The 24,971-nt window shown below is 43.5% G+C and overlaps 1 protein-coding gene across 3 annotated transcripts in view; it reads left to right on the top strand.

The window, feature by feature from the left end:
- CDK15 (cyclin dependent kinase 15) overlaps positions 1-24,971 on the top strand; it is a 265,773-nt gene that overhangs the window by 180,113 nt on the left and 60,689 nt on the right. For all 3 annotated transcript variants that reach the window (XM_069733568.1, XM_069733566.1, XM_069733567.1), the window contains one exon: positions 19,806-19,945. In XM_069733568.1, coding sequence (XP_069589669.1) covers positions 19,806-19,945 — 140 coding nt within the window. The remainder of the gene's footprint in view (positions 1-19,805; positions 19,946-24,971) is intronic.

Genomic DNA, 24,971 nt, shown 5'->3' on the forward strand with positions numbered 1-24,971 from the left:
CATTGATTCCAGCCAATCTTGTATTCAAAAAGTCAAATGGTGCTCCCTCACTTCTGAGCCCCGACGTGCGCCCAAACAGTGGTTTACCCCCACATATGGGGTACCAGCATACTCAGGACAAACTGCACAACAATTATTGGGGTCCAATTTCTCCTGATACCCTTGTGAAAATAAAAAATTGCTTGCTAAAACATCATTTTTGAGGAAAGAAAAATGATTTTTTATTTTCACGGCTCTGCGTTGTAAACGTCTGTGAAGCACTTGGGGGTTCAAAGTGCTCACCACATATCTAGATAAGTTCCTTGGGGGGTCTAGTTTCCAAAATTGGGTCACTTGTGGGGGCTTTCTACTAGGGTTGAGCGACTTTTACTTTTTTAGGGTCGAGCCAGGTTTCGCGAAACCCGACTATCTCTAAAGTCGAGTCGAGTGAAATCGGCCGATTATGGCGTTAAGTCGGAGATCGACCGAAACACGAAACCCAATGCAAAGTCAATGAGAATTTTTTTTTTTTTTTCTCGCTCTCTCTCTCTCTCTCTCCCTCTCCCTCTCTCTCTCTCTCTCTCTCTCCCCTAAGACCTATGTCATCACTCTGCCCACGCTCCTTCATTGGCTGAAAAAATGGCGCCAAGCGCATCATACAAAACGCGACTTTGGCGTGAAAGTCGCGTACCGCATGGCCGACCCCACACAGTCGGCGACTTTTGAAAATGAACGACCCGTTTCGCTCAACCCTAGTTTCTACTGTTTAGGCACACCAGGGGCTCTACAAACGCAACGTGACGCCCGCAGACCATTCCATCAAAGTCTGCATTTCAAAAGTCACTACTTCCCTTCTGAGCCCCGACGTGTGCCTAAACAGTGGTTTACCCCCACATATGGGGTATCACCATACTCAGAAGAAACTGGACAACAACTATTGGGGCCAAATTTCTCCTGTTACCCTTGGGAAAATTAAAAAATTCTGGGCTAAAAAATTATTTTTGAGGAAAGAAAATGTATTCATTATTTTCACTGCTCTGCGTTATAAACATCTGTGAAGCACTTGGGGGTTCAAAGTGTTCACCACACATCTAGATAAGTTCCTTTCGGGGTCTAGTTTCCAAAATGGGGTCACTTGTGGGGAGTTTCTACTGTTTAGGCACATAAGGGGCTCTGCAAACGCAACGTGACGCCCGCAGAGCATTTCATCAAAGTCTGCATTTCAAAACATCACTACTTCCCTTCCAAACCCCGACGTGTGCCCAAACAGTGGTTTACCCCCACACATGGGGTATCGGCGTACTCAGGAGAAACTGGAGAACAACGTTTGGGGTCCAATTTCTCCTGTAACCCTTGGGAAAATAAAAAATTCTGGGCTAAAAAATTATATTTGAGGAAAGAAAACGTATTTATTATTTTCACGGCTCTGCGTTATAAACTTATGTGAAGCACTTGGGGGTTCAAAGTGCTCACCTGTTATGATCTGGTGGCCTAGGAGCAGCATGTGACGTACTCTGGAGAAGGTGGTACCTGTACTGACCGCAGACCCTGAACTTAGCAGCGCAACTAGAAATAGCCGTGGGATGTACCTAACACTCCCTAGACACCTCGACACAGCCTAAGGACTAACTTCCCCTAAAGATAGAAACGGAAAACTATCTTGCCTCAGAGAAAATCCCCAAAGGATAGACAGCCCCCCACAAATATTGACTGTGAGAGGAGAGGGAAATGACATACGCAGACTGAAATCAGGATTAGCAAAGGAGGCCTTACTAGCTAAACAGAAAGAATAGGACAGAGAACTCTGCGGTCAGTATTAAAACACTAGAAAATATCCACCACAGAAAATACAAAACTCCACATCTGACTAAAGACATGGAGGGTATATCTGCATCTCCAGAGATACCGCTTGGCTGCAAAAAATCCTTACACAGACAAGCTGGACAAGACAAAACATGAAAATGCACTGAACTATAAGGCCCACAGCATGTGGACAGCAAAAACAAAGCCAGGACTTATCTTTGTTGAAAAGCACAGCAAACAGGAGAGACCAGTAAGGGATGTGAATCCTCCAAAAACAATGGACAACTGGCACTGACTAAAGGATCAAGCAGGACTAAATAGCTGAGTCCAAATTGCAAAAAGTGAACACACCTGATAAATGCTGCGATCCAAAGACAGCAGCACTACCACTCATAACCACCGGAGGGAGCCCAAGAGCAGAATTCACAACACTCACCACACATCTAGATAAGTTCCTTTCGGGGTCTAGTTTCTAAAATGGGGTCACTTGTGGGGGGTTTCTACATCAGGGGCTCTGCAAACGCAACGTGACGCCCGCAGAGCATTCCATCAAAGTCTGCATTTCAAAACATCACTACTTCCCTTCCAAACCTCGACGTGTGCCCAAACAGTGGTTTACCCCCCCCATATGGGGTATCAGCGTACTCAGGAGAATCTGGACAACAACTTTTGGGGTCAAATTTCTCCTGTTACCCTTGGGAAAATAAAAAATTGCGGGCTAAAAAATCATTTTTGAGAAAAGAAATTTTTTTTAATTTTCATGGCTCTGCGTTATAAACTTCTGTGAAGCCTTTGGGGGTTCAAAGTGCTCACCACACATCTAGATTAGTTCCTTTGGGGGTCTAGTTTCCAAAATGGGGTCATTTGTGGGGGATCTGCAATGTTTAGGCACAGAGGGGCTCTCCAAACGCGACATGGTGTCCGCTAATGATTGGAGCTAATTTTCCATTTAAAAAGCCAAATGGCGTGCCTTCCCTTCCGAGCCCTGCCGTACGCCCAAACAGTGGTTTACCCCCACATATGGGGTATCAGCGTACTCAGGACAAACTGGACAACAAAATTTGGGGTCCAATTTCTCCTATTACCCTTGGCAAAATAGGAAATTCCAGGCTAAAATATAATTTTTGTTGAAAGAAAAATTATTTTTTATTTTCATGGCTCTGCGTTATAAACTTTTGTGAGCACCTGGGGGTTTAAAGTGCTCAATATGCATCTAAATAAGTTCCTTGGGGGGTCTAGTTTCCAAAATGGGGTCACTTGTGGGGGAGCTCTAATGTTTAGGCACACAGGGGCTCTCCAAACGCGACATGTGTCCGCTAACAATTGGAGCTAATTTTCCATTCAAAAAGTCAAATGGCGCGCCTTCCCTTCCGAGCCCTGCCGTGTGCCCAAACAGTGGTTTACCCCCACATATGAGGTATCGACGTACTCGGGAGAAATTGCCCAACAAATTTTAGGATCCATTTTATCCTATTGCCCATGTGAAAATGAAAAAATTGAGGCAAAAAAATTTTTTTGTGAAACAAAAGTACTTTTTCATTTTTACGGATCAATTTGTGAAGCACCTGAGGGTTTAAAGTGCTCACTAGGCATATAGATAAGTTCCTTGGGGGGTCCAGTTTCCAAAAACTAAATAAAAAATAAATAACTAATTAAAAAAATTGTTGCTAAAGGATCATTTTTGTGACTAAAAAGTTAAATGTTCATTTTTTCCTTCCATGTTGCTTCTGCTGCTGTAAAGCACCTGAAGGGTTAATAAACTTCTTGAATGTGGTTTTGTGCACCTTGAGGGGTGTAGTTTTTAGAATGGTGTCACTTTTGGGTATTTTCAGCCATATAGACCCCTCAAACTGACTTCAAATGTGAGGTGGTCCCTAAAAAAAATGGTTTTTAAATTTCGTTGTAAAAGTGAGAAATCGCTGGTCAAATTTTAACCCTTATAACTTCCTAGCAAAAAAAAAGTTATTTCAAAAATTGTGCTGATGTAAAGTAGACATGTGGGAAATGTTATTTATTAACTATTTTGTGTCATATAACTCTCTGGTTTAACAGAATAAAAATAAAAAATGTGAAAATTGCGAAATTTTCAAAATTTTCGCCAAATTTCCGTTTTTATCACAAATAAACGCAGAATTTATTGACCTAATTTTACCACGATCATGAAGCCCAATATGTCACGAAAAAAACAATCTCAGAACCGCTAGGATCCGTTGAAGCGTTCCTGAGTTATTACCTCATAAAGGGACACTGGTCAGAATTGCAAAAAACGGCCAGGTCATTGAGGTCAAAATAGGCTGGGTCATGAAGGGGTTAACTGCAAGTAGATAGGTGAGGGTTCAGGTCATGGGACCTCTACTGATCAATCAAAAAGAGGTGCACAGCTCTAGCGACCGAAGCAGTGGCATTACAAGAGTTTGATGGCCCCCCTGCAAGATTTAGATCAGGGGCCCCCTACCCCTTCCTGGTGTATATACTTATATATGTCCTCCATTCTAGTATATATGTTCACCATCCTGGTACATATGTCCCTTATCCTGGGCCCCATCTTAGCACTATGTCCCTTATCCTGGGCCCCATCCTGGCAATATGTCCCTTATCATGGTATATGTCCATTATCCTGGGACCCAACCTGCTATATGTCCCTTATCATGAGCGCCTTCCTGGTAATATGTCCATTATCCTGGTATATGTCCTTCGTTCTGCCACTGTTCTTTAATGTATAGTAAAAAAACAAAACAATATACTCACCTTTGCTCTGCTCCCCTCACTGCATGGCATCCTTTTCTGAACGCACGACGTCATTGCTATGCGCCCCCAGTCAAGTGCACGCAAACGTCATCTGCTGTTCTTGGGCGGCGGCATGTATTATCGCCCACTGACCCGAGGGGTCTGTTCACCGCAATACACTTCCACTGGATGTGCATTCAAAGTCAGGGGGGTGATAATGTTATATTGGTACAGCCAGAGTCACACTGTACATAGTCTTTGTAGCAAAATAACATGTTACAAGTTGGGGTGTGTGTGATAATAACATCATATCTGTACAGCCGGGGTCACACTGCTTAGCGAAATAACATATTACAGGTTGGGGGAGAGGGGAGGTGATAACTGTTATTTTGTCCATGCAGGCAATTTTCTGTGTGGGCAACTTTCCTTGTGGGCTTTTTTCTGTGGGCATTTTTCCGATCACCCAGAAGAGCATAGCTCACAACTTTCCAGCCTTTACAAATTAATTTTCCTCCTACTGAAGCCCTAGATTCTCCTTTCATTGCCCCCATAAAGTATGATGACTACAAAGTGCCACACCAACACTGCATGATACCCCCACAGTGAATTCTTCCACTCTATCCTCTACACACATAGTATGATGACCCTTCTGTGTCCCACCTCAACTTCCCCAGCAAAGTATGGTGACCAATACACAATAGGATCCCCTCAACTGTGACTCTCACACAGACCTCCATAGAGTATAATGGGTCCACATACAGAAAAATGGCTCCATACCTCAACACATCCAAAGAGTATAATGGCCCCCACACAGCCCTTCACACAGTATGGTGGACCCCACACAAACCTTCACACTGTATCATTGCTTACATACATTATAATGACCCCCACAAATAATAAAGGCTCCCACATAGCTCTCCAAATATTATAATGACTCCCACATGACCCTCCAAATATTATAATGGCCCCATTTAGCCCTTCAAATATTATATTAGCCCCCACATAGCCCTCCATTTAGTATAATGGACCCCATAGTCCTCCATATAGTATACTACTCCCCATAATCCTCCATATAGTATAATGCCCTCTCTGTTGTGAATTCTGTGGCAGAGCTCCCTCCTGTGGTCACAAGTGGTACTTCGGCTGATTCTCTCTGTGAGCTTCTGTTGGTGGAGGGAAGTGGTACTGCGGCTTCTGAGTTTCCTCCCTCAGGTGATCTGGTGAGGTCGTTAGGTGCTTCTCTACTTAACTCCACCTAATGCTTTGATCCTGGCTTCCTGACAATGTTCCAGTGTTGGACTTGCTTTTCCCTGGATCATTCCTGTGCCCTGCTGCTCTGCATAGCTAAGTTCTTCTTTGCTATTTGTTTGCTATTTTTTCTGCCCAGCTTGTCTAATTTGTTGCTGGAAGCTCTGGGACGCAGAGGGTGTACCTCCGTGCCGTTAGTTCGGTACGGAGGGTCTTTTTGCCCCCTTTGCGTGGTTTTCTTTAGGGTTTTGTGTAGACCGCAAAGTTGCCTTTTCTGTCCTCGCTCTGTTGGGAAAGTCGGGCCTAACTTTGCTGAATCTATTTCATCTCTGCGTTTGTCTTTTCATCTTGACTCACAGTCATTATATGTGGGGGGCTGCCTTTTCCTTTGGGGGATTTCTCTGAGGCAAGGTAGGCTTATTTTCTGTCTTCGGGCTAGTTAGTTTCTCGGGCTGTGCCGAGTTGCATAGGCAGAGTTAGGCGCAATGCACGGCTGCCTCTAGTGTTGTTTGGAGAGGATTAGGGATTGCGGTCTGCAGAGTTCCCACGTCTCAGAGCTCGTTCTATGATTTTGGGTTATTGTCAGATCACTGTATGTGCTCTGACCGCTATGTCCATTGTGGTACTGAATTGCCTTTCAAAACACCTCTCCATAGTCCTCCATGTAGTATCATGCACCTCCATAGCCCTCCATATAGTATAATTCACTCCCCATAGTTGTTCATACCGTATAATGTACTCCTCATAGTCCTTCATACAGTATAATGCACTCTCCATAGTTCTCCATATAGCATAATGCATCCGGTGCTGGCACTGGCACCGGCACCAGGCCCTCCCCCTGCTCACCCCATAGCAGCCGCGTGGCCTGCCACCACTGGCGGTAAGCCACTTTGATGTAACTGAAAAGTTGCAAAATTTTTCTCTCCTTTATTATGCAAAAGTGTGTGACTTTTTGCCATTTTAAAAATACTTTTAAAAAATGATGAAAAGGACGAGGCTTAGTAAGAACTGGTGAGGCTTCCTGCTGCCAGTTGACTTGACTCCAGTAAGTTGCTATTTAAGATTAGAGTATGATACTAGTTTTAAGGCCTCATTCACATTTCCATGTTGCACGTACATGCAGAATCTGATTTTTTCACGTCTATTTTTTTCACAGACTGTGTTTCTGTGCAAAACACACAGAGACACGGATGAAAAGGGCCAATACAATTGTGTGGGTCCTTGAAAAACACGTACAGCCAGGGGTGTATCTAGGGTTTCTGCCACCCGGGGCAAGAATTCATTTTGGTGCCTCCCCCCCACAGGACATAGGCGATATTAACACGGTGTCACACTGGCTTATTGCATCCGATGAAATGAATTTCTCCTTCTCCTCCATTGCTGGGGTCCGCTTATAACGCACATTACTCGGATGATATCCGAGTGGTGTGCGCTGTCTCACTCGAACCCATAGGCTTATATGGGTGTGAGTGGGCCGAGAGTTTTCCTCGGTCCGAGACAATCACAGCATGCTGCGATTGTCTCAGACCGAGGAAAACGGACGACAAAAAGTCGGCTGGTGGGAGCTGCCCCATAGCTTAACATTGGTCCGAGTGCAATGCAGTTTTTTATCGCATTGCACTTGGCCGTTTAAAACGCCAGTGTGACGTCGGCCTTAGTCATGTACCGACGAGCCGCTTTTCCTAATGCGCTCAATGTTCAGTGAAAAAACTGAGAGAAGCAGAAGAGAAGCTCATTGTCACAGGACCACAAGTATGAAAGTCACATATGAGTGAAGTGTCCATGTGACGACTACTGGAACCTGCAAAGCTGAATCCTGACATTGCAGACTACTGAATTCTGACAAATAATGCACTGCACACTTTTAGGGTTCTCCCTTGCCGGTGGACAGTCATGTCAGCACAAGTATGTGATTTGTATACTTCTGGCCACATTCCGACTAGACGTGCCCGGCCTCGCTCAGTTCGTTTTTATTGACTCAGGCCACACATGTCTAGTCAGCATATGACCGGATGTATGTAAATCGCCAGCACGAGAGAATACTGACAGCGTGCAGTGCGCACTGTGAGAATTCAGAAGTCTGCAGTCATGAAGAATGACTGCAGTGCAGACTCATTACAAACCTGGACATCCCCTTTAATGCTCCTAACATAAATACATGAGAATTAGTCAGTATCACAAATAACATTTACATCCAGGTACCTTATAGATGACGTCGTCTCTGGAGCCGTTCTCTTCCTTTTCTTCATCTTGTCCAGACCCCATGATGAGTTTTCTCATCCACAGCCGTCTCTGCAGACTTCCATCTTCTCCGCTCTTTTGCAGAAAATCTCCACATGACGCCCTTAGGCTGCCGTCACACTCGCAGTATTTGGTCAGTATTTTACCTCAGTATTTGTAAGCCAAAACCAGGAGTGGAACAATTAGAGGAAAAGTATAATAGAAACATATGCACCACTTCTGCATTTATCACCCACTCCTGGGTTTGGCTTACAAATACTGATGTAAAATACTGACCAAATACTGCTAGTGTGACGGCAGCCTTAAAGATACAAGTGTCATTAAAATGCTCCTGAATAAAAAATTGCCCCTCACTATATTGTCTGCACAAAATATGACCCCCATATGGTCCCTCTTATGGTACATGATACCTATAATGTCCTCAGATTTCTGCCCCCTATAATGTCCTCAGTTTTCTGCCCCCTATAATGTCCTCAGTTTTCTGCCCCCTATAATGGCCTCAGATTTCTGCCCCCTATAATGGCCTCAGATTTCTGCCCCCTATAATGGCCTCAGTTTTCTGCCCCCTATAATGGCCTCAGTTTTCGGCCCCTGCTCCCTCCCTATCCTTGTGTCTGTAGGCTCCATATAGACGACCCCAACCAGCCCTTTCTAGCCCCCTTAAAGTTCACACATTAATCTTTGGTGTCTTCAGCTCCATTACCCTGCCGTCTGGAGCTGGAGCACTTACCACCAACGCTGCCTGAGCCCTGTGTGTGTGTCTGTGAAGAGCCGACGAGTGACGTCAGCAGCGTGATCATGTGACCTGATCACGCTGCTGGCGCTTCACTGATGCGGAAGTGCCAGCAGCGGTCAGGGCTTAGAAATAGATCAAGGATCAAGCCAAGGGTACTAGTGTCGCTAGTACATCCTTGGGATTCGGAACCGGCGCGCAGCACTTTCTCTGATTGACAGCCGGCTTAGAGAATGGGAGAATCTCAGTGTGGGGGCGGCAGAATGCCTCCTCCTTGGACGCCGCATCAGGCGGCCCGCTGGCGCCCTCCTGTCGGCTGCGCCCAGGGCACATGCCCCGGCTGCCCCCCCTGGATACGCCACTGCGTACAGCCAGAGTAGTAAAGCCAGTTACTGAGGGCAGATATTAATAGCCTGGAGAGGGTCCATGGTTATTGGCCCCCCCCTGGCTAAAAATACCTGCCCCCAGCCACCCCAGAAAAGGCACATCTGGAAGATGCGCCTATTCTGGCACTTGGCCACTCTCTTCCCATTCCCGTGTAGCGGTGGGATATGGGGTAATGAAGGGTTAATGCCACCTTGCTATTGTAAGGTGACATTAAGCCTAATTAATAATGGAGAGGCGTCAATTATGACACCTATCCATTATTAATCCAATTGAAAGAAAGGGTTAAAAAAATACACACACACATTATTAAAAATTATTTTAATGAAATAAAAACAAAGGTTGTTGTAATTTTTTATTTAACGCCCAATCCACTCAGTGAAGACCCTCGTTCTGTGACAAAAAAAAAATAATAAACCAACAATATACTTACCTTCCACAGATCTGTAAAGTCCAACGATGTAAATCCTTCTGAAGGGGTTAAAACATTTTGCAGCCAGGAGCTTTGCTAATGCAATGCTACTCCTCGCTGCAAAACCCCGGGGAATGAGTCTAAATATAGATCAATGAGCTATATTTAGCTTCATTTGCGGTGAGGCGCCCTCTGCTGGTTGTTCATAGATCGTGGGAACTTTCCTTGAAAGCTCCCATCTTCCAGATGTGCCTTTTCTGGGGTGGCTGGGGGCAGGTATTTTTAGCCAGGGGGGGCCAATAACCGTGGACCCTCTCCAGGCTATTAATATCTGCCCTCAGTCACTGGCTTTACTACTCTGGCGGAGAAAATTGTGCGGGAGCCCACGCCAATTTTTTCCGCCATTTAACCCTTAAATATAATAGCTAGAACGCCCAAATTTTGCATATACACACTACTAACATTAGTAGTGTGGAATATGCAAAAAAAATGGTGATATGAGATGGTTTACTGTATGTAAACCAGGTCTCATATCATGTCGGGTTTGTGAAGGAGAAAGCAAAAGCCGGTAATTGAATTACCAGCTTTAAAGCTATCTCGCGCTGCATTAAATATAAATATATATATATAGGTGTCTCCCTGACATATATATATGTATATATACCTATTCTATGTGTATATATCTACTCTCATCTAACCTGTCAGTGTGATTTTACTGTACTCTGCGCTGAATTGCCGGCTTTTCTAAGGACACGGGTGCGTAAAAATCGGACAGCACTCGCATGGTGCGAGTGCTGTGCGTTTTTTTTCTCGCACCCATTGACTTGCATTGGCGAGTCTCGTGCGAGAATCTCAGCAATACGCAGCATGCTGCGATTTTTTTCTCAGCCGACACAGATTTTTCTCAGTCCGATTTCGGCTGGGAAAAAAATCGCAAATAGAGTGTCACATATTGATTAACATTGGTCCGAGTGCAATCCGATTTTTTATCGGATTGCACTCGTCCGTTTTCCTCACAAGTGGAGATGAGCCCTTAATGCTATAAAACAGTCTTTCCCCTTTCCACCAAGTATTTGTCTTTTTGAGAGCATCTTTCTTTGCATAGAGGGGAATATACAGTATGTGCAAAATACAATTCTTTATATATATTTATCATAGAATTCAGGGTTTCCATTCAGTCCCATTGCCACAAGTGTATAATATCCAGCCCCTCGCCATGCCGTCTGCCTATACTAAAAGAAAGAACGTCTCATTGTAAAGCGCTCACTGATACCAGCGTGGTCCTGTAATGGGACATCACCATTGTGACAAGTCAGTTCTTTTTTCTGCCATGGGCCAGTTGGATATTTATACCATCCTTCGGGGGCCGTACAAACTCCGCACCACAAAGTACATCCTGACTCTGGGACTGGTGTCAGGACGTAATCTTTCATTGCATGCCCTTCAGTGTTCAGTAGTGAACACTGCATGTGTGCTCACAGAGTAAGAAGAAATGAATGAGCTGGTGACAATCAAAATACAGCTCCCTGCCCAAGAATGCGATCCCTGAGAATCTGCTCGAGGGCCTGATAAAATGTAATCGAGGGCCGTAAATGGCCCTGGGGCCTGAAGTTCCCCACCCCTGGTCTAAATCCACGATAAACTAAGGGTAGTAATACTGAAAAGTGGAAGCAATTAGGAACCACAATAACTGAACCATTAAAGGCAATCGGCGGTAAGCATTTTTTACTATTTAATCTGAGAGCTGCATTACGTAGGGGCAGAGAACATGATACCAGGGATGTGTCACTTGCGCAGCAGCTTGCTGCAGTTTCAACACAATCAGTGTTTTATCAGCAGGAAATTAACACTGTAGGACTATGTGTCTTACGGCAGACAGTCAGTCCTGCTAATCTGTGTAACCTCACTCGCACCACTGATTGGCAGATTGCTGACAATGTACAGTTTACACAGCTGCCTTACAGTAATGTGGGCGGCATTATACAGGGCTCAGCATTTGAGCAATGCTACATCCGCAGTAGAGAAAACAGGGATTTTAGCAAAACTGCACCAAGCGGTTCAGTAAGTGACACATTGGTGGAATCAGTCTTTCTGTCTCTACACCAATGTTCCCCAAGTCCGGTCCTCAAGAGCCACCAACGGGTCATGTTTTCAGGATTGCCTTAGTATTGCCCAGGTGATAATTCCATCATCTTGACAGGCAATAATTCCATCACCTGGGCCATACTAAGGAAATACGGAAAACACAACCTGTTGGTGGCTCTTGAGGACCGAACTTGGAGAACACTGCTCTACATCATGCTGCTCTCAGATTCCACAGCAAAAGCAAGTTGGAATATTCCCTTTAAGGCTATGTGCACACGTTACGGATTCTCGGCGGATCCGCAGTGTTTTTTGGGGTGCAGAAATGCTGCAGATCCGCAATTGATTTACAGTACAATGTAAATCAATGAGAAAAAAAAATGCTGTGCACACTTTGCGGAAAATCCGCTGCGGAAACGCTGCGGTTTAAAAGAAGTAGCATGTCACTTCTTTTTTGTGAATCTGCAGCGTTTTTGTACCCATTCCATTATAGAAAACCACAGGGGTAAAAAAACGCAGCAAATCTGCAAGAAAACCGCAGCAAAAACGCACAAAAAACGCTGCGGAACTGCACAAAAAGCGCGACAAATCAGCAGGTGCGTTTTCTGCCAGGAGAGGCAGAATCCGCACCAGAAATTCCTAAGCCTAATCCGCAGCGTGTGCACATAGCCTTAGTGCCACACAAATGCCATCCTTGTGGCTGTCAAGTGCTGTTTGTTTTTCATTCTGTAATGTGTTAAAAACAAACCTTGGAATCCTTCATTTTTATTTTTCATACATATAAGGAAAAAGGATGCCGTACTGATGGTAATAATGGACACCCAGAACTGATCAATTGTCCATTTTTTCTTACCCATAAACTGATGTGTGAATGGGGGCTAAAAAATAGTTAACCATTCTCTTATCTGGTCCCTTTTCACTTTACTTTGGTACATGCAAATATTGATAGTTTTGATTCAATATTTTGCTTTAGGCTATGTGCACACGTTGCGGATTTTGCTGCGGATCCGCAGCGGATTTGACGCTGTGGATCTGCAGCTGTTTTCCATGCATTGTACAGTACCATGTAAACGTACGGAAAACAAAATCCGCAGTGCACATGCTGCGGGAAAAAAACGTGCGGAAAAGCAGCAGTGTTTTTTCCGCAGCATGTCAATTCTTTGTGTGGATTCCGCAGCGGTTTACACCTGCTCCTCAATCGGAATCAGCAGGTGTAAAACCGCAGGTGGAATCCGCACAAAAACCGAAGAAAAACCACGTCAAATCCGCTGGTAATCCGCACACCAATCCGCAACATATCCTCATGCTTTGTTGTCACTGCTGGGCTCATATTTCTAATATTTTGAATATGTTCTGTATGTTTCCAGAATTTGGTAACTTTCTAGAACATTCACATGCTCAAGCGCTACAGCATTTAACCCATTCCTTTGCAGCGAATGGTGAAGAGTATCTTTAGTGTCTTGAAAACAGATTATTGCACCTTATCAAAGTTAATATAAATGCAGAGCAATGACAATGAAAATGTTCACTGGGGGGGAAGTAACATCTGCAGCTAGCACATTTTAGAGAGGGTTTTGAAATAGGCCTGCCCAGAAGAGGAGTACTAATTTCTCGTCTTCACTGCAATTGTTTTTGCCAATAATACTAGCATTGTATTTGAAGCGAAGGACAGGGGCCCGGGACACAATTGGTGCCATGACCTCCGTTTTCAGTGCAGTTGTCACTCGGCTCCTTTGCAGACAATTTTCAGTCCTCCATAAAATGATTCAGCCCTTCAGCCATTCAAGGTAAAAAGGCTGAAAGGAAAAGAAGAAAAACACACGCCCTCAGGGGTTTCCAGCGGCCAAGCCATTTTAAAGACCACAACTTCAAAGGAAAGTCTTGGCTTTTCTGGGGATTTATATTCTTATCAGGTGCTGCGATGCAAAAAAAAATATATCGTTTAAAAGATCAAGTTTAAAGGCAACGCAAATCCCAAAAAGCTTAAAAAAACAGGAAATGAAGGAGCATGCAAAAATATTTGAGTCTTTGTAGTTTGTGAATGAAGCCAAGCCGGGCGTTAAATGGGTCTGCATCAAGGTTTGATTATTTAAATTGGTTCATATGTTTCGCAAATCCAAGACAAGGCTTAGAAAAGTGAGCAAACGACACACACTAGTGTGTCACTGGCTCATACCGCTACTGTCTTCTAATAGTCTACTTCCAGAAAGATGCCAGTTCTTCTTTTTCGAAGAATAACATTCATTTACTAGCCATAAAGAAGGCCGTACTTTTTAGGCCATGTTCCTACGATGAGCTTTTGGACCCCACTTACTTTTGCTCTGTGAAAAACACAGTTCAAGCAAAGTGGATGGGATTTATAGAAATGTTTTGCCCCTCCTGTTTTTATTTTTTTACACTACGTAAACTGATCTGAAACATGTAAATTTCTCTTGTGGGCACTCTGAGTTTTCTGTTCAGATTTTCCCCATAGACTTGAATTAGATGGAGAAAATCTGCAGGTAAAAATGCACATGTGTTTTTAGTGAGTTTTCCTCATTGAGTTCCCATGATGAGCTTTTGGTGAGTTTTTAATGTTGCAGGTTTTCTGCACCTATTAAGTAAATTGGGCTATGTGTAGTTTTTTCCCCGCATTTTTTGTCTTTTCTTGATGTGTCCTTTTTACAAAGCTGCTTTGTTTTTTTGTTTCCTAACATTTGGCTTTAGCAAAACGTTATTTATAGTTACATGCTGATTACAAGCTTTCTTTCTGTGTTTCTGCAGCAGAAATGCACTAAAAACACACAAGCGTTTTTTTTACCTGCAGATTTCCCAGATGTAATGCAAGTCTATGGTAAAAATCTGCACACAAAACTCTGCGTACCTACCAGGGCCAGACTGGCCATTTGGCAATTCTGGCAAATGCCAGGCGGGCCTGTCTGGTTGTGGGCTGCCTTGTCTGCAACATTGTTAACAGAATCAATGTTCTCAAGACAGCCATACTGTTAAGAATTGTGATGGAGCACAAAGTCGCTGACTCCATCACTTACCCTAGCAGGCCACGGATAACATTAGTATATTGGTCTTACTTACCTCCATCCAGGGAAATATTAGTAATATATTCCATCTGGTGCTTGGGGACGGGGACAGCATGGGCCTGTGTGATTTCAAATGCCAGGGCTGAATTTCAGTCCCAGTCCGTACCTGGTACCTACCTATTCGGTAGGGCTCTGGATGTGGCTCGCAACCCTCTCTCAGAGCTGAATGTGGCTCCCAAGGTCAAAAGGATGGGAAATCCCTGCTCTACTATATTTAAAACCTACTCTCACTTAAGACCCACTCAATAGAATATTGCCGCCTGAAAGTGGTCTAAGGACTGGTTCACACACTGCATTTTTGCAGAGGAAACAAACAGTGTTTTATAGTACAAGCAAAGTGAATGAGATTTCTGAAATCACGTGCACACGCTGCTTATTGTTTCCTTGCACATTTGAACCACGCATGAATCTGCAACATGTTAATTCTTTCAACGTTTTCCACCCATTTACGGTAAATGAATGGAGGAAAAATGCATGAAAAATGCACTTATTTTACACAGCGTTTTTCCTGTCAACACTCTGGTTTTTGCTGCAGATAATAGCTGAAACCAGGTCATCCCATATGGACACAAGCAAACGTCACAGGTTTTACTATATATGAATGTATAACCAACACTCAACAACTTTGAGAACTTGACACTCTTCCGGTGAAACTTGTGCCTGTTTAGCCTACATGCCTCCTACCTTTCCTCTGGATTATTGGCACATTTATGGTGGAAATAAATGCAAATATTGTAAGCAAGTTATTTATTAAGTTTTTCCTCTAAAAACTAATTAAACTAAATTAATTAAAATAATAATTAATGGACAATGTCAGACTTTAGCCATATTTTCTAGGTGTAACTTTTAATAAAATTAAAACAAAAATTACAAACAAGTCCTCTCCCTGTGAGCAGACTGACATAAATGTCCTCCACAGATTGAAAGAAAAGCATCAGTCCTTCACATACAGCAGTTTAAGATAAGGGTGCAGCGACTGTAGCTGTTAAGGCTCATTTTGACTGGTTAATAATCACTCTCTATTATTGGCTCTTCTAAACAGATCGGCAATCACCGGTCGAATAAGAAAGAAGCATGTTTGTCTTGATTTTTAAGCTTGTTTAAAATTCATTTTTCTCGGCAGCACATCATTATGTGTGGGCATGCATTGTGCTGGCGATTACAAAATGTTCTATGCATGCAGAACAATTGTATTAACGATTGTCTGTCCCCATAGAAGTGCTTATTTCTAAGCCTTCTTATAAATAATTGCACCCAATGAACAAATCTTTTGCTCATTTGTTGGGTGATTGCCTGCCGATAATTGGGAATGAATGATCTTAGGAATTCTTGTTTCCAATTATCGGCCCATCTAAAGGGGCCTTAAAAGGGTTGTCCACTACTTACACAACTCCCTCTGAATCCCTGTGTTTCCCCCAAGTAAAGAATAACACTAAGGGTATGTGCACACGTCAGGATTTTTTCCTGACATAATCCTGAGAATTCTGCCAGAAATCCGCGTGCTTTTTTCGCGTGGATTTCTCGCGGAATTTGTGCGTTTTTTGGGCGGATTTTTTGCAGATTTTTTGCGTTTTTTTTTTTTACATTTTCCGGAATGTCCTTTTTGATAGGAAATCCGCAAAAAATCTTCAAAAAAATAGAGCATGTCCGGATTTTTTGCGGTATGCGTTTTTTTTGCGGAAAAAAACGCTAACATCTGCACAAAAAATGCGGAATGCATTCTAAATGATAGGATGCATAATGTTAGCGGTTTTTTAGCGGATTTATAGCGTTTTTATGGTGAAATTCCGCAAAAAAAACGCTAAAAATCCGGACGTGTGCACATACCCTCATACTGCCTCCGATGCTGGTGCTGTTCCAACGGTTCCAGCACTGGCTCTCCAGGGCCCATGATCCCTGCGACCAATCAGCCGTGGCTTTAACCTTTTCTTTAGACAAACCAAGACATCCGGAGAAAGTGAGAGCTGCGGCTGCTCTCTCACTTTCTGTGGATGTCAATTTCGTCCGTTGGAGAGGAAGGTGAAGCCACCACTGATTAGCCTTAGGGATCATGAGTATGGGAGTGTCAACTAAGGGTACCTTCACACGTAACGATTTCGTTAACGATATTGTTGCAACGTCATGCTTTTTGTGACGTAGCAACGATCCCGCTAACGATCTCGTTATGTGTGACAGCGACCAACGATCAGGCCCCTGCTGGGAAATCGTTGGTCGCTGGGGAATGATCAGGACCTTTTTTGGTCGCTGATCACCCGCTGTCATCGCTGGATCGGTGTGTGTGACGCCAATCCAGCGATGTGTTCACTTGTAACCAGGGTAAATATCGGGTTACTAAGAGCAGGGCCATGCTTAGTAACCCGATATTTACCCTGGTTACAATTGTAAAAGTAAAAAAAACAAAAAAAAACAGTACATACTCACATTCCGATGTCTGTCACGTCCCCCGCCCTCAGCTTCCCTGCACTGACTGTCAGCGCCGGCCGTAAAGCAGAGCACAGCGGTGAAGTCACCGTTGTGCTCTGCTTTACGGCCGGCGCTGACACAGTCAGTGCGGGAAGCTGACGGCGGGGGACGTGACAGACATCGGAATGTGAGTATGTAGTGTTTTTTTTTTTTTTACTTTTACAATGGTAACCAGGGTAAATATCGGATTACTAAGTGCGGCCCTGCGCTTAGTAACCCGATATTTACCCTGGTTACAAGTGAACACATCGCTGGATTGGCGTCACACACCCGATGTTTACCCTGGTTACCCGGGGACTTTGGCATCGTTGAAGACAGTTTCAACGATGCCGAAGTCGTTCCCCGGATCGTTGGTCGCTGGGGAGCTGTCTGTGTGACAGCTCCCCAGCGACCACACAACGACTTACCAACGATCACGGCCAGGTCGTATCGTGATCGTTGGTAAGTCATTTAGTGTAACGGTACCTTAGGATGGTGGAACCATTATTCAGTCAAAAGTCCTCTAATGTGTATGGTCACACTTATTATATTGCAATTTTGATCCATTAGTCCCAAAAATCCCCACTAAAAGTTGTGAATTGAAACAGTACGAGACGTATTTCAGCTATTTATTTAACACTAGACATGATTAATTTAAGTAACCAATTTATCTATTTTTATGATTGTAAAAGATATGATTGTTTTCTCCATTAGCCCTATAACACACAGAAGATTACACTTCTAAATAAACTCTTGAATTCGGTCATAATTCCCTCTCGAGCAGCATTTATTAGGCGTTGTCATTGTCTCACTTGTTACACACTAATAAGATAAGCCCTCAGAGCTCCTTATATACATTGTTTTCAAGTCATGCTGAATGGATTCTTTCAATTACTTAGTCACACATACCCAGGATACCTCAGTAACTTGATAAGCTTAGGTCTGAGTTTATCTTACAACATTGGTTAGTGATTTGAAATTTTGTGTCCCAAAGCTCTGAGCGAGGCACAGCCAATGAAGCTGTTCTACATTACTCCGACAGCTGATGATAAATGGAATCTATTGTGTTTTACAGCAAACAAAATGTCATTTCTTCTTGGTTTTAGCAGTCAGAAATCCTTGTTGTTTTATATTTTGTCTATTAAATGGATTTGTTCACATGAAACTTAATACCCAGCTGCTGTGCGTCTCAGACATCTGATCTTTACTTGAAATTACTATAGTACACAAGGTATTCTGTATTCTGTCCTATTGTCTCCATGTTGTTGACCAAGCGAAAATAACTATTGTTGTCTCCTCCTAATCCCATAAAGTAATCTGTACCCCTTCAATTCAATCCTTCCCTAGATAGCATCAGCCTCCTGCAATAGCCTGCAGGACCAGCCTCAACATAAATCTTTCTCTAGATACACCCTACAGTCAGCTGATGTCTTAAAAAAAAATTCCACCACCCAGAACGATATGTTCTCTCATAAGTTGGCCATAAAATGGTATCTTGTGTCGTTCAGTTTCCATTATTTTATGAATATTGTACAAAGAACCCATTGTAGATCATTGGTTTGATCGTAAACATATCTGTATAAACAACAAAAAAGAAGAAAACAAATGGGGGGGCGGCACTGCTATCAACATCAAACTGAAGACCAATGTTTCCCACAGGTATAACTTCAAAGCGATACAATGACACGCTATATTCCAAGATCTCGGGTGTTGTTTCCAGAAAAAATAAATTCATCCACTTGCACAATAGAAAAAAGGAAAGCACTCACCGATCTAAACCATCCTTTGCTTTATTGAATCTTCATTAAAAAGAATTCATGACCGGGAGAGTGAGGAAAGGAGCTGGTGCGAGCAGGTAAGAACGACAGCCGTTTCGTGCTATGCTAGCGCTTCTACGGGTCAACACCTGGGAGGACATGACGAAAGGAGAAATACCCCAGCCACAACATACTCCTCCTCAAAACTCCTCCGAGTTTTGAGGAGGAGTATGTTGTGTCTGGGGTATTTCTCCTTTCGTCATGTCATCCCAGGTGTTGACCCGTTGAAGCCCTAGCATAGCACGAAACGGACGTCGTTCTTACCTGCTCGCACCATCTCCTTTCCTCACTCTCCCGGCCATGAATTCTTTTTAATGATGATTCAATAAAGCAAAGGACTGTTTAGATCGGTGAGTGCTTTCCTTTTTTCTATTGTGCAAATATATCTGTATAATATAATTGCTATAAATGACATTTAAGACTTGTTTCTTTTGCATATAAATGTATGCACATTAGCATTTATGGGACAGAATAATATTTTACTTCATACATTGACATTCTATAATGCCCGATACTAAATACTATAAAATACAATGTATGGTGTAGGAAAGAAATATATCTTGGTACCGTGTTAGCTAGTAGATAGAAAAATCTACTATGTTGTGCATAAATATGTGATTCTTCAGAATTCGTTTTAGTCTTTGCCTGATGAAGAAACGTATGTAGTCTCGAAAGCTTGCAATTAGTTACGATCTTTTCAGTTAGCCATTAAAAAGGTATCAACCACTGAGGACTCTCAATTCTAAATATTTTTCAATGTATGGTGTATAATATTTGACATTATTTAATTAGTCTTATTTGTGTATTATTGCTGACCGGAATGTAAAGTGTGAATGGACCAATATCGTCTTGTTTTCTAGATTGAGTAGGACTATGGGGGCAGAAGACCTTGCATATAAGATGCTGAAAGGTTGTCCTCGGGAAAGGATTTCTGCTGACGATGCCCTTCTTCATAAATTCTTCAGCACATTGCCTTGTCAACTTTACCAGCTATCTGACGGTAGGATACATCCATGTATCTATTTTATGTTATAATGTCTAATCTGTGCTCTTAGGACCATGATTCATTACCAACGTAAATTTTCACGGTGGTATTGATGGGATGGCGGAGTGGACTGTGCCGCCGTGAGCTGTGGTCATGTGACCACAAGCATGCGATATGCATGTTCTTGGCCACATTCTGACTAGATGGGCACGGCCTCGCTCAATGCAAGTGTATATTCTAGTCACATTGTGGCCGGGAGAATGCTTATCACATACTTGAAGCCACGTGATCGCCACTCCTAGCACTCGAAAATCCTCACAGCAGGTAGTGCTTGCAATGTGAGGATTCACACGTCTGCAGGCACATAGATTGACAGCAGACTTGTAGTTTAAACCTGGAGAACCTCTTTAATAGATCAGATGAGATGCAAAGTGATGTTCGCCTTACCACAAATCTTACTCCAGTTAGTGACTGGACTAAGATTCATGAAATAAGGAATGCCAATGTTTGTCAAGAATTTCACCAACAGGGGTCTCTATGCCCTTTCCCACCCCCATCCTTCCCCCTAGCTCCGCCAAGATTGTCAGAGCTGGGTGAAAATGGTGTAAAAACGCCAAAACTTAGAATATATTAGCAAAACCTGATATTGCGCAAAAATGTTGCAACATTTCAAAGCTTTTATGTAAACGTTTTGATAAATTTGAGACTTTGTGACTATTATTGGTGTAACGGGTGTGTACTTTGTGCGTTCTACATATGGGGAAGATCTAGATTCAAAATACATATTCAAAATTATACATTTTATGTCAGCCATTTGTAAGTGAATTACTTCAGAACCTTATAAGGCTGGAGTCACACATGCAATTTTTGATAAATTCTTTCATCCAGTTTTCAGGGCTAAACCCAGGAGTGGATAGTAAAGTTTTTATCTTTTCTAATGTCATCCTGTTTCCTGCCTACATTAGTCTGTATCTCCTGCTTTATTGTCAGAATACAATCTGTCATAAAGGCACCTGCGTCTGATGATGGCTGACTGCTACTGCTCATAAACCCAGCGGTGCTGATAATGGAGGTGTATTACAGACTTTCTAAACATACAATTCCTTATGTTTTGTCTAGTTTACAGTCATGAGCTTATCCTGCAAAGGTAATGTAGTTAGTCTGCAGGTATATAAAATTCAAATACAATTTACTTTAGATATCTAAATATACCATAGGATCGCTGCAGTGGCTGTCCTGGGAATCTGCCAGCAAACTATAATCTGTAAATAGGATCTAGACTACAGACTGTTGTAAAGCAGCCAAGAGACTGCTGGGTTTTATAATCTTATCTACCTTGCTGCATTTTATAGACCTGTAGCTAAAGGAAACAATTCATTTCCTCTTCCTAGTTATATCTCTAGAGAACTTTTAAAAGTCCATTTAGTGAACCCGATACAAGACCATTTAAGCTGAATTACTGGCCTGTTTCACAAAATGACAAATACTGATAGTAGCCAGCATGGGGACGATGTGCCGCTAATAACACTGAATTACATGCTGGTATACATGAGTTAATCACCCAGCGATCCAGTGTTGTGCTCCTTTGTTGAGTGATCACTGTCATGTTTACACCAATGGATATTCAAGACCAACATCTGCAAGGAGTTTGTATGTTCTCCCCGTGTTTTGCGTGGGTTTCCTCTGCGTTCTCCAGTTTTCTCCCATACTCCAAACACATACTGATAGGGAATTTAGATTGTGAGCCTCACTTGGCACAATGATGATGATGCCATTACAGTGCTGTGAAATATGATGGAGCTATATAAGTGAGTAAAATAAATATTTAGGAACTTTGATTGCCAGGGTATCTATATATACCTTAAATGGGTTGTCCACCTTTTGGGACATTCTTTTTCTTACTTTTATGCATGCAATCGATGTTAAAAATCATTTTTGCAATTGGTTTTCATTAAAAAATCTTCACCATTTGCCTTTTATAGCCTCTGTATTGCACTCTCTATAGGTTGCTGCAGAATGACTTACTCTGGTAGACCAAGGATGATTCCTCTACATTGTGACATCCCTTCAAATATTTGTAGACAGCTATTAAGTCTCCTTTTGGCCTTCTTTTTTGCAAGCTAAATATTCCCAGATCCTTTAAACGTTTCTTGCACTACATACTTTGCAGTCCACTCACCATCCTGCAAGCTTTTGTCTGAACTTTCTCCTGTTTTTCAATGTCTTTTTTTTAAATGTGGTGCCCAGAACTGGATATAGTATTCCAGATGAGTCCTGACCAAGGACGAGTAAAGGAAGATTATTACTTAACGTGATCTAGGGCCCATGCTTCTCTTAATACATCCCAGAACTGTGTGTGCTTTTTTTCCCTGCTGCATTACATTGTTGACTCATGTGCAGTCTGTGATCTATTTGTATACATAAGTTGTTTTTTTTAGTTATTCTGTTATGGCGCCCCTGAGGGTCCAGACGCCACAGGGGCACTGCACCTCAGCCAGAGGTGTGGTACCCCGGTCTCGGGTAAGGAGGGGACACTACCCAGTACCCACACACTAGCACCCAACACTAGACCTCTCCAGGCCAGGGAGGGACTAGGTAAAGGTGTGGGTGGAGAAAGTGGACAAGGGGAGGAGCTTAAGGAAGTGACAGTTAGAGGAGTAAGTCAGTTAGTGGAAGGGACAGGAGGAGTAAGGAGCTCGTCCCAAGACTAAAGAAAAGAGTGAGAAAAGAAAGGGTCCTAGGGGCACGGGAAGTGAAGAATCCACCCGTTGCACCTGAATCTATGTCGACTGCAGTCGGGTGGAGGGACCAGGTCGCAGTACGGGACCGGCCCTGTTATGAAAGGTAATTCAGTACCACAATGGACATAGAGGTCAGCGCACATACAGTGACCTGGCAATAACCCAAAAAAACAAGAACGAGCTCTGAGACGTGGGAACTCTGTTGACTGCAATCCCTAATCCTCTCCAACCACACTAAAGGCAGCCGTGGATTGCGCCTAACGCTCCCTATGCAACTCGGCACAGCCTGAGAAACTAGCTAGCCTGAAGATAGAAAATAAGCCTACCTTGCCTCAGAGAAATAACCCAAAGGAAAAGGCAGCCCCCACATATAATGACTGTGAGTTAAGATGAAAAGACAAACGTAGAGATGAAATAGATTTAGCAAAGTGAGGCCCAACTTTCTGAACAGAGCGAGGATAGGAAAGGTAACTTTGCGGTCAACACAAAACCCTACAAAAACCACGCAAAGGGGGCAAAAAGACCCTCCGTACCGAACTAACGGCACGGAGGTACACCCTCTGCGTCCCAGAGCTTCCAGCAAGCAGTAAAAAACAAATTGACAAGCTGGACAGAAAAAAACAGCAAACAAATAGCAAAGAGGAACTTAGCTATACAGAGCAGCAGGCCACAGGAACGATCCAGGAGGAAACAGGTCCAATACTAGAACATAGACTGGAGGCCAGGATCAAAGCACTAGGTGGAGTTAAATAGAGCAGCACCTAACGACTTCACCACTCACCTGAGGAAGGAAACTCAGAAGCCGCAGTACCACTTTCCTCCACCAACGGAAGCTCACAGAGCGAACCAGCCGAAGTACCACTTGTGACCACAGGAGGGAGCTCTGCCACAGAATTCACAACACGGCCCCAGACTAGTGGAGAGGCTGCAGGACTAGCAAACTGGAGGCTGTGGCGACTGTATGTACGACAGCCAAATCCACACACATTAGCTGAAAAGGCAGCCAGATAGGATCAAGGGGACCAAGAGAACGTTGCCCGACAGGATCTGAGGCTGCTGGCTTGGGACACTGTGTGTGAGGTGCAGGGCAGGAGAGGTGTGAGCCAGCGCAGTGAGATGGCCAGAGAAGGAACATAGCAATGGGGATCTGGCAAAGTATACCCCAAATTATCTAAGAGCTGGTTGGACCACCGACCCGGAGGACACAGCACCCTGGCTGGAGATTGTACATGAAACACCGTGAGTAAAAGTGTGAAGACTGCACCTTGTTGTGTCCTCAGATTTATTTACTGCGTCACCTGTCCTACACTACAACCATTACCATCACCTTTAACATTATAATTGCCCTGGGGCCTATCTCTACCCGTGGAGAGCCGTACCAACTGTGCTGTGTCACTAACTGCCCCAGTGGATCTGAACTGCAGTGTCAGCCATCTTTTTATTGCCGAACACCACGGATGGCATCACAAATCAATCCCCTATAAATAGACCCACCTTTCATTTTATTGCACTCCCAGAGCCACGGACCGGGTCACTGCTGCCGTGACATCCCCTGAAGAACTGACCGGCCTGGTACCAAGTATCCTCGGCCCTAGCAGGCGCTGCACTGTTGCTTAGTTCTATTCCTCCCATTCTGTAAATGTAATTTTAGTTTTTCTTTCCCAGATGTAGAATCTTACATTTCTCCCTGTTAAATACCATTTTATTAGTTGCTGCCCATTGTTCAAGCTTATCTAGATGATTCTAAATCCTTTTTCTGTCTTCTCTGGTGTTAAGGTACCGTCACACTCAGCAACTTTGCAACGAGAACGACAACAATCTGTGACGTTGCAGCATCCTGGATAGCGATCTCATTGTGTTTGACACGCAGCAGCGATCAGGATCCCACTGTTATATCGCTGGTCGGAGCTAGAAGTTCAGAACTTTATTTGGTCGCTAGATCGGCGTGTATCATCATGTTTGACATCAAAAGCAACAACGCCAGCAACGTTTTTACATGGAGCGAGAACGATAAGTGAGTCGCCGTTACGTCACTGGATCGCTCCTGCATCGTTCTGGAGTTGCTGTGTTTGACGTCTCTACAGCAACCTAAACAGCGACGCTCCAGCGATCTAGTTTAGGTCGGATCGTTGTCTATATCGCTGCAGCGTCGCTGAGTGTGATGGTACCTTAAGCTATCCCTCCTAGCTTTGATTAGTTTACCTTTTGTTCCCTTATCTAGATCACTTATAAAAATGTTGAACAGCACTGGGGGCCAGGACAGAGCCTTGTGGCACCCCACTTGAAACACTCTTCCAATT

This window comes from Ranitomeya imitator, chromosome 7 (assembly GCF_032444005.1).
Source record: "Ranitomeya imitator isolate aRanImi1 chromosome 7, aRanImi1.pri, whole genome shotgun sequence".
Classification (NCBI taxonomy): Eukaryota; Metazoa; Chordata; class Amphibia; order Anura; family Dendrobatidae; genus Ranitomeya; species Ranitomeya imitator.